This window comes from Solea solea, chromosome 1 (assembly GCF_958295425.1).
Source record: "Solea solea chromosome 1, fSolSol10.1, whole genome shotgun sequence".
Taxonomy (NCBI): domain Eukaryota; kingdom Metazoa; phylum Chordata; class Actinopteri; order Pleuronectiformes; family Soleidae; genus Solea; species Solea solea.
Window position 1 is genome coordinate 33501541 of NC_081134.1, and position 10866 is coordinate 33512406.

Sequence of the window (10866 nt, forward strand, 5' to 3'; positions counted from 1 at the left end):
GGTATACAACCAATTCCCAGTGTGCCAATAAAAGTAATCCCTGACGCTCTCCAGGGGATGACACTTTACTGGGAAAAAGGACAACGGTTAAAAGCGCCGTCTTGGCGGGATGAAACCTGTTAGCCTCCAGGTCATTTAGTATCAGTTTAGTGCACTAAATCCTTTCATTTTAATGTTTTCATGCATTTTCCTTTGGGTAAAAGATGCACATATTCAACACATGTATTCGACGGGTCCCTTAAGACTGTATGTACGCCTGTAAATAAGGACTGTGAGCTTGTTGGTGGTATAAGTTATTATTTTGAGGTCAGTAGACTCTGTTTGCAGGCTGTAATGTACAAAATATGCATATTTTCACGTCATTTATTGTTGCATTGCATGGTTTTCACCATAAATCTGCTGCTGGACCACTATTTTATAACCATGTAGAGCTGTGTTTCTGTGGAAGAGCTCTTGTTGCTGTGGATATTGGGTCTTTGCAGCGAAGCAGAGCTTTTACATACAACCATTTCTCACCTAACCCTGACATTTAGCACTAATCCCAAATCTTTAATAACTATAATTATTAATATTTTACTCAGTAATTTGATCGCATGAACGGATCCTTACAAAATAAGACAACTCAACAACCTTTGACCTTTCAGGCACTAAATGACACAACTAACCCATCTGCTGCTCTCCCTCAGTCACGCTAATCAAATGTTCCAGGTGCAGCCTGAAGTGTGCGACATCAAAGCAACGACAACCCTGCAAATTCCTCCCCAGCGGTGCCGCAACTCTCATTTCCCTCAGAAACGGTAAGCTGAGTGACTGTTGAGTCACAAAGAGCGCACACATTACTCTCACCACAGCTTTAAAACAAAGAATGAGAGAAATTGCAGCTGCTGGGAGCTTCAGGATGAGATTATGTTCACCCTTAAATGATAATATAGGGGAAAAAAAGGTGTTAAGATTACTAGTTTCTGTGTAAATTCTGTGTAATAGTCCAAAAAAACCCTCTCAAATTGAGTTTTTACTTAATGAAGGGACACAAATTAAATATTGACGTTATTTTATTAACAATTTATGTATAGTTTTAGTCCTGAAACTCACACTGAGTCCATTTATTTTATAGAAAAAGAGTAATTCAGCAATTTTTCAACATAAATGTTATTTTATGAACAGATTATCTTCATTGAGTCAATTAGTCATATGATGTAAATAGAATTTGACCATTTTTCAACAGAGAATGTTATTTAATAAACAATTTCAGTAAATGTTTGGTCCAGTAACTCACATTGACTACATTTATTATATTAAAGACTAATGGTTCAGCACATTTTTAATATAAATGTTATACATCCATTTATTGTATAAAGTCATAACAAATCCAACCACTTCAATATAAATGTTAATTTATATATCATTTTTGTCCAGAAACTCACATTGAGTCAATTCTTCATTTGATGCAAGTAAAATTTGACCAATTTTCCACAGAAAATGTTATTTAAATAACAATTTCTGTATATGTTTGGTCCAGAAACTCAACAAAATGCAAATAAACATGGCTGTAAAAGTAAGTATCTGTTTTTGTTGTAAATCAAGTATTCATTAAGGAAACGGCGTTGACAAATGTTTTCCAGTAATCGTGTCAAGAGGGAACGGCCCATATTTGTTCAAGTCAAAATAGTTTTAAAATAAATAACCTGTGTCTTTTGTATCTTAATCTGCAGCGTTTTTGTTGCACACTTGTGCAAGTTATGATAGTCATTAGCAGTGCATTGATATTAATGATCATTGGAAATTTTAGCAGCTGTGTTTAGTAATCAAGCGGTAATGATGCACGAACGGAGCAGAAACACGAGGTAAATAGTGGCTCAGATAAGAAAACGATAATTACATTTAATTATTGTTATCTCTCATTTGATTTTGGTGCACTTTTAAACATCACACACCCAAACACATTCACATGTCTAATGTGATGACCTCGTAAAACAAAGGTTAGACACCTGCTTGCACTTTGATCACACAGTGGTGTATTGATTTGGCACAAATCCATTCATCCATTGTTTATCGCTTCATCCTCCACATTCGGGTCGCGGGGGGTCGCTGGTGCCAATCCTAGCTGACATACGAGCAAAAGGCAGGGTACTGTACACCGTGGACTGGTCACTAGTCCATGACACTCGCAGAGTGAACACATAATGACAAACAACCATTTAATCTTAAATGTACACCTACAGGCAATTTAGGGCGTTTGTTTTACCTCTGCAGAAGGGACCGACTATTTTTGCTTATTTTAACGATAAAAGGGCCAGAAAATGTCCTGTGAGTAAATGCTTTTGCCCATTTTTCCAGAATGACTTTCAATATTTGGCAGTTATTTGCAATTTACTGCAGGTAAAAGTAGTGTTTTAACAATTAATTTAAAATGAAGAAAAACACTGTAGCTGTAAATGAACACCAGATTTTGTGAGTTAAACTTGAAATTTGAACAATATAAAACATATTTAAAGTAACATTTGTTTGAGTCTTTGTCTCAATGTGTAAAAAAAGGCCAAAAAATGCTAACCAGGCGTTTTTCCAACTCTCTCCTCTCAGGCGAGAAAGGCGCGGTTTCGCCGGCTTCCTGCAACAGTGCAAGTGAAATTACTGTAATAACCACACGTGCAACTGCTCAGCTTTCAGAAACCGTTGGAATCTTTCCGACAGCACAAACCGCTGCGTAAATTGCAGTAACGCAAAGTGCGCTTGTGCGAATGTGTCGTCTGCGATACGCTCGGTGTTAAAGGGTTAAAATCAGAGTCTATGTAGAAGGAAAACAAAAGTAAAAACCATATTATTTGAGTTCTACACAGGTTGTTGCACAACTAGCGTGTGAGACCAGATACATTCTCACTTGAGAGAGAGAGAGGGGGGAAACAATTAGGTATCCTCCTGTTTACTTTTTGGGTCAGAGCGGAAGAGAAGGCACCCTCTCCAGCTCATTCATAATTAAAAAGTCTTGACAAAGAGCTAACTGAATGAGTCGGCTCATTCATGATTCATGGACGTATGCAGCGCTATTTGATTTTGGCTTCAGCAAAAAACCCATAAAAAAAAACGAGAGCTGATACTTGCCAGTGGGCAATCTCAGACCTGCCTTCAGCAACGAGCCTCGATTCATTGAGCACGATGTAAAGCATATGTTAATGCTTATACTGTACTTGCAGTGTTATATGTTAAATCATGCATGGCTGCGTAATAATGTCAGAACCTGTTCACTGTGGGGGCTTTTTTCAGTCCCATGGCGATCAAGAATAAAACTTCCATCTATTTTCTCTACACCTACGAGCAAATTGACCATTAATAAAAGCCACCATTCTCCAATTTATTCCACTTTATTTGCTCTTTGTCAGTGACGAGCCAGGCCTCACCTTCTCTCCTCTCCAAACCCTTAAATTGCTAGTGAGTCCTGCCTGGCAGGCAATTTATCAGCAGAAAGAAGGTGGTAGTTTGTCTGAGACGTCCAATACTAAATGCAGGTGGTGCATATTATTTAAATCCTTTCAGATGTAACCGTGTAATCAATCCCAACCCAATGAGCGGGAGATAAACGAACCATGTGTCCGGTTTCTATAGGGACCGGACAAAAAACACAGCCGATCAATACAAAATTCCCCTCACGGCTTTGACGTGATATTCCATTTTTTCAGGTGTAAAGTGAGTAAAAAAAATGGAGAATGCGGGTAGACACGTACAGTATGAGATAATGACTGGAGTTCAGCTTGTTCTCCTTTAAGTAACTTTAGTCATACTGAAATTTGTGAAATGAAGAAAACTGAAATGAAAGACATTCTGTCCCTAAACGCATTCCTAACATTAAATGTGTTCTCTGTCCACTGCATCCTCAAATGATCAGGACGGTGTTGTTATTATGTCTTAAATAAAGAGATAATACACTAAAACAAAATTACCATTTACATATGTTTTATATTGACTATGCATACACATCAAGCTGCTTTTTACAGAACCATAGAGATCAGACAATTTGAGGTAAAAAGAGTTAAGATCTGATCGTGTACAACATATAATGAATGAAGTCAGGGTTACTATATGGAAACGTACTGTTTTGCCATAACCCTGGACATATTTATGGAGCAGATTCATTCCCTGCTTAAATAAGATCATAAAAAACACTCCTTTTGAAGCTCCTCTCTGACAGTTTCTCCTTCAGTCATGAAAAACACTCCATAAATTTCTTGTCGCGCGATTATATGGCAAAAAGGGGGACAAAGGGGCTATTACTCCACACTGGCTGTGTTTATGGTGTTTAATTTTTATTTGATAATCCCTTATTTTATTCATTCCCCTCAGACAGTGGATGCTCACATTGCAGCTTCCCCTTGTTCCTGAGTTAAAAATAACTCAGAATCCTCTGAATCTACTGAAACCAGCTCTCAAGATTAATGTGGTTACAGGTGAAAGGTTTAAAGAAAAATGCATATATTAAAATACATAGTATAATATGGGTAAGTAATGTAAGCCTCAAAGATGCTGATGTGCAGTTTCTGCCAAATAAATGGTTTAATCCTGCTTTTATTTGTAATGCTAAAACTTAGCACAGATACTGTTTTAAAACCTCATTTGAAAACAAGGTTACGGTGAAGGCATTTAGTTTAGCATAGCTTAGCTTGGCACAAAAAAACAAAAACCAGTCAACTTCTTATAGACAAAAGGTAAAATAAATATATCTATATTAAATAAGTATAATATTGAGTGTCATAAGCCTTAAATGTGCCAGTATGTACGTTTTTTGCTTTCATGCATTACGCTAAGCTAAGGCTAACTGTGTCCGGCTTGTGGCTTAATGTGAAATGTGGTTACAGATGAAATGTTTGAAGAAAACTGCATATATTAAAGTGTATAATATGGATAAGTAATGAGCCTCAAAGATGCTGATATGGAGTTCTTGTCAAATAAATTGTTTTAATCCTGCTTTTATTCTTAATGCTAAACTAAAACGTAGCACAGATACCATTTTTAAACCTCATTTGAAAACGAGGTTACAGTGAAGACACTTAGCTTAGCTTAGTTTGGCACATAAAACAACTTCTTATAGACAAAAGGTTAAATAAATATATCTGTATTAAGTAAGTGTAATATTGAGTGTCAAATGTGCCAGTATGTATGTTTTTTTTATACATGAGCTTTGCTGTCATTCTTTTTGCTAAGCTAAGGCTAACTGTGTCAAATTTAAAGGAAGCTGTCAACAATCAGGTTAATAAAAGTATTTCCCCAAGCAACTGTTTTGTAAAGCAGGACATTTGGACAACTACAAGGTATGCCAGCTATTTTGTATTTCCCTCTAATTCACATATTTAATTCTTTCGTGCCGTATTCAAAAGTTGTTTGTGTTCTCAGCTCTGTATTATATTTGTTCTGCCAAAAGAAAAAAGCTTAAAGGTGAGAAACTATGTCGCCTTTAGTTGGCGTTAAAAACTCGACAGATATTTCGTTTGTCTTTTGTGGGCTGTTGTGAAAAACACGGTTTTCCAAACTGGCTCGGATATAGATATAAAAGGCTCATTCTGGAGTCATGGAACACAACATTGATACAGTCTGATGATTGTATGCTGAAAAAAGTACAATTATTCTATCTTCAATTGCTGCCAGATTTTACATTATCTCTTTGTCCTATTTAAAGGTGCGTTGCTCACTATTTGTCTGTCCATATAGTGACAATACAGTACAGCCATGATTGTTGCACCAATAACTGGTCGATCGCGGCTCTTTAAAGTTCGTTCATTCCTGCCGTCAGAAACGCCGTTGGCTTTAAATGGCAGCGTGTTAATGTTGACACTGGGTTAATTGCCACCGCATCGCAAATCACCGTCAGTGGTGCTGTTTACCAATTAAGATCGCAGTCACGTTAACACAGGCAGTGGCTGTGAGTGGCAGTGTGATCTATATTACCAGTGGAGGCCTTAGTTGCATGGCCTTAGGGGTAAAGTTAACAGTCTAATTTTAATGCTTTTAACTCCCACCCCCACACCCCTCCTCCCTTCTTATCTTGAAGGAGAAGGCTGTAGATTAATTCAATTTATGTCTGCCTTTCATCAACTTGCAGTCACTGCCCCGCCTTCCTTTCTGTTCGGTTCATGTCAATATTGTTGTTGATGCATTTGCTTTCCTTTATGCACAATATAGATAATTGTGTTTGTGGTATAAAAGTGATTTAAAGGAGGAGGGACATTCATTGATGTATTGCTCTTTGGAAAACAAACAGTCAGGGACAATAAGGTATTGAGCAGAGGTTTCAAAGTGATGGCCCGCGGGCCATATCTGGATCGATTACATGTGGCACCTATGTCTCATAATAGTAATAAGACATTTGGTTGTAATTATCACATGATCAAATGTATGACATAAGCTTGTTTGGTGTTTCAATAACAGTTGTCCACATTATTATTATTATTATTATCATTATTGTTATTGCTATTGTTATTATTATTATTATTATTATTATTATTAATAATAATAATAAATTATAATAATAATAATAATACATCATTTTTGTTTTTTGTTTTTTTGCACATTGAGACCTTGAGTTATTGTGAATATGTTTTATACTGTTCATGATTCTGATTTATTCTGTTGTTCTTTCTGGAAAAATGGTGAAAACCACTTATTTGGAGGACATTTATGGTTACTTTTATGGTTAAAATAAGCAGGACATTTTGAGGCTTAGGTGTTAAAGGGATTGATTTTTGCCTCATAAATATATGATTATTGTCAAGTATACATCATTCCGTATCAGAACACTCCGTACTTTTATTTTGAAATTCTTTCATGGAATTCATGAAAATCTTGAATGTGATATCATTTTGGAATATTGTGCCCACCCCCACACACTTTTTTTCTCTAGACCGGCCCCCTAGATCTTGACCAGACTACATGCCCATTGGCCCCCAGATCATTTGACTTTGACACCCCTGCTCTTGAGGGTCAAATTGGACAATTTCAGAGAGAATTTTAAAACGTGACATTAAACCATAGGTTAAATGTATGGTTCCTTCAAATCGGCATAATTAATTCAAATAGGAAAATTAAATCTTCCTCTTACAGTGGATGGGTTGTAATCTAATGAACACCATGATGATGATGATGGTGATGAAGATGATGATGATGATGACTGGCAAATCCATTTTCCCTCCTGAGAGATGACGACGTATGAGGGGGTCTAGGTTGGAAACAGGAGGAGGAGGAGGAGAAACCACTGGCTGTGAAAGTGACAGTTGTTTCTCTCCCTGGCTTCAACATCATCATCATCATCTTCATCCTCCTCTTCTTCATCATCTTCACCAGCAGCAGCAGCAGCTTCAGCTTCATGAAGCAGAGGCAGCGTCCATCAACAGCCTGGAGAACAACACAAGCGGCTCACATCTCCAGGAGTCGCTCTGCTCGCGGAGGAGGAGGAGGAGGAGGACGGAGAAGGAGATGATGGGCAAATGGCAGCTGCAGCAGCTGATGATAAGCGAATGTGAGGATCGAGAAATCGAGCATTTATGACACGAACCCGAGTTCATGTGCGTCAATAGGAAATAGTTAGGAAACAAAAAAAGGTAAGACATTTGAACATTCATCTCGCAAACGCCTCTTTTTTCTTTCTTGTTTTTTATACCAGATTTACCCCCAGACTCATTTTGAATTCCTTTTTTATGATTGTATAAATTTTATTATTGTGAATTATCGCGCTCAAAAAACCCTCTTGCGTGCCTAAAAAAACCCCTGTAATTTCATCTGCTTTTATTTGTTATAAATGTTAAGTGTTAATTCGCTTTCTTTTCCAAATTCCGAGCTCATACGACATTATTATTCTCAACGTCTTTCTTTCTTTGACAACAGCGGGATTATTGTTGTCTATGATGAGGGCTCGAGTTATATTAAATATCAAAAAAAAAGAGAGGAACAACCGCATGAAAGAGGACATGGAGGCGAGTGAGAGAGTGTCTCTCTGCCCCCTTGTGGTTTAAATAAATTCATGTTGTAACTGACTAGATGAACGTGGCAGAAATCATCTTTAAAAAAAATAGCATGCAAGAAGAATAGAAATGTTTATTTAAGAACATTAATCTCTTATTTTAAAATCCCCATTAAAAATGAATGCAACAGAAATCACTCATGACTGAAGGGACCGTTGGAACTTTTCCGTGGGCCTGCAATTATTTTATTTTTTGCAGGGTGTGATAATTTATGCCATGCATTTGCATTTGTCCCTTACATGGCCCACATTTATGTATCACTGTATCATCCCCTTTGTGGGTTTCCGTGGTTGTGTGTTATGTAATTTCATCCCCATCACAATGCATCAGCCTCACAGCGTTTGCTGCTTGGCTTATATGAGCTTGAAGGAGTATGTACTGTATATATGTATATATAGGCTTAGAGATAGGCATTTGCTTTATCTCTGTGTGTTGGCAGCATGTGTGTACTATATATATATGGATTTTTAGGAAATGTTTGATCAAAAAAAAACAAACACTGTAATGATTTTCGCTTCCTTTCCCCAGAGTAGACCTTCTGACGCCTAAGGAAACATGGATGTTTCTTCATCCTCGCTCCAGTACGGATCCAAAAAGAGGGTTAAGATTCACCCAAACACAGTGACAGTGAAATATGCTACCCACTTTCCCCAGCCCGGCGATGAAGGCTATGATGACGCGCCCTCCTTCGAGGAGTTTGGCGCCTTCGCGGAGGCCAATGTGGAGAAGAGACTGGTGTCAGACAGCAAAGGTGGCAGGACTTTCTTTGGCACCATGGAGACGCAGCCTAAACAGCCAAGTGTGCAAAGAGACAAGGGGGTCGGGGGCCAGCTGGCTAGCTTCGGTGAGGCCAACGTGTTGGCCTCCAGGGTAACCTGGATGGCCTTGTTTGGGGCAGCGGTGGCTCATGGCTGTGTGGCACTGATTACTCGTTTAGCAGCCGACCGCTCAAAAGTCCCCTCCCTGGAGCTGCTCTTCATCCGCTCCGTGATCCAAGTGCTGTCCATCCTGGTTGTCTGCTACTACCACGAGGCCCCCTTTGGCCCTAAGGGCTACCGCCTTCGTCTCTTCTTCTACGGCATCTGCAACGTAATCTCCATCACCTGCGCCTACACCTCCTTTGCGATAGTACCGCCCAGTAACGGCACCATCATGTGGCGAGCCTCCACCACGGTCTTCAGCGCGATACTGGCCTTCCTGCTCCTGGATGAGAGGCTGGGCTACACAGACGTGGTCACGGTGGTGGGCAGTGTGTTTGGCCTGTGCCTGGTTATGGTGCCAAACGTCGCCGATGAGGAGAAGTCCAGACTGGGCTTCTGGAAGGAGGCGTTTGGCTACACAATGACAGTGATGGCCGGTTTGACAGCTGCCCTCTCCATGATCGTCTACAGAGCCATCAAGGAGCGTGTCAGCATGTGGACCGCGCTCTTTACATTTGGCTGGACGGGCACAGTGTGGGGTGCCTCCACCATGTTCATCATGCAGGAGCCCATCATTCCTCTAGATGGCGAGACCTGGGGCTATTTAATTGGAATCTGTATCTGCTCCACCGTGGCTTTCTTAGGAGTGTACTACGCCCTCAACAAGTTTCATCCAGCCTTAGTTAGCACCGTGCAGCACCTAGAGATCGTAGTGGCCATGTTCCTTCAGCTCATTGTTCTGAGGATGATCCCATCAGTCTATGACGTTATCGGAGGCCTGGTCATCATGACCAGTGTATTCACCCTGACAGGGGTCAAGCTGTACCGGGTGAGCAGGGCCATTCGGCAGGATTATCAGGAGATCCTAGACTCGCCCATCAAATGAGTTTCGATATGTCAGTCTGTTTGTTTACAATGTCAGTTGGTTGTGCAATTTAGAGGATGTCTGATGAAATTTGTATCGTTGTGTTGTTGAAAGAGTGCCAGTATGTTGTGTAAACTAACGTCTTGATATTTGTGTGTGAAATAAAAAGACAAGTGTAATATGGTGACCATTTCCCCCCCATAATGATACTGATTTTGATGTCAAATTGTGTCATGGACCAAAAATGTCAGCAACAACAAAAAATCATTTTCATAATTTTTGTGCTTTGTTGAACATTGTTATATCATATAAAGATATGGTCTTGTGAGTGGCAATGTAAGACATAATTTTCATGATTATTCCATCAACAGGGTGCACTGTATGCCAGTGTTGTCACACTGACACACGTGTAAATGTCAGCCCAAAACTCATACATATGCCATACGAGGCGTGAATGAATAAACATAAATTCCACCCATCTTTCATTAAATATCTGGTATTCACTTTGTTATCCGTTATCTATTGTTTGCCTCTTTATCATCTGTGTGCTGAGATCGAGGCTCGAGATTGAGATTAAGAAAAACAATCTCTACTATTTCCTCATTTATTGTTTCTGGCCCCAGTAGCCGGTTGATACTTAACACCCCCGAAACCCTGCTTCTGTTTGCTTTCTGGCTGCATTTCAAACTAATTCCCCGTGGCAGGTGCACTGTATTGAATTAAAGTCTCCTTTAACATCATGAGACCATCTGCCTTCTCTGCAGTGGACGACTCCGTGGCTCTCTGGCAATATTTCCTTTCGCCGAGGCCAATCCTCAGTCCTCGCCTGTAACCTTCCTGCGGGCAAAGCAACAGTGATGGAATGAAACGAGGACATCATAATAAAGCTGAGTGAATGAAATGGGACATTAAACACAACGTATATGTTGCACTGAGAGCCCAGCAGGTGGCATTCACAAGCCACTTCAATAGAAAACCCACTGGCGTTGGAAGAAGTCAATACTTTAATACAGTAAATGATATTCAGAATTGTGTTGTTCACAACAGGAATTAATATCAATCTGAGGAGATTACCTTT

At 39.5% G+C, this 10866-nt stretch overlaps 1 protein-coding gene across 1 annotated transcript; it reads left to right on the forward strand.

Moving 5' to 3' along the window:
- Positions 1-6910: 6910 nt before the first annotated feature.
- On the forward strand, positions 6911-10268 carry slc35g2b (solute carrier family 35 member G2b). The gene is made up of 2 exons (XM_058635123.1): positions 6911-7583; positions 8532-10268. The coding sequence occupies exon 2, from the start codon at positions 8559-8561 to the stop codon at positions 9807-9809; it is 1251 nt and encodes a 416-aa protein (XP_058491106.1). The 5' UTR covers positions 6911-7583; positions 8532-8558; the 3' UTR covers positions 9810-10268.
- The last annotated feature ends 598 nt before the right edge of the window (positions 10269-10866 follow it).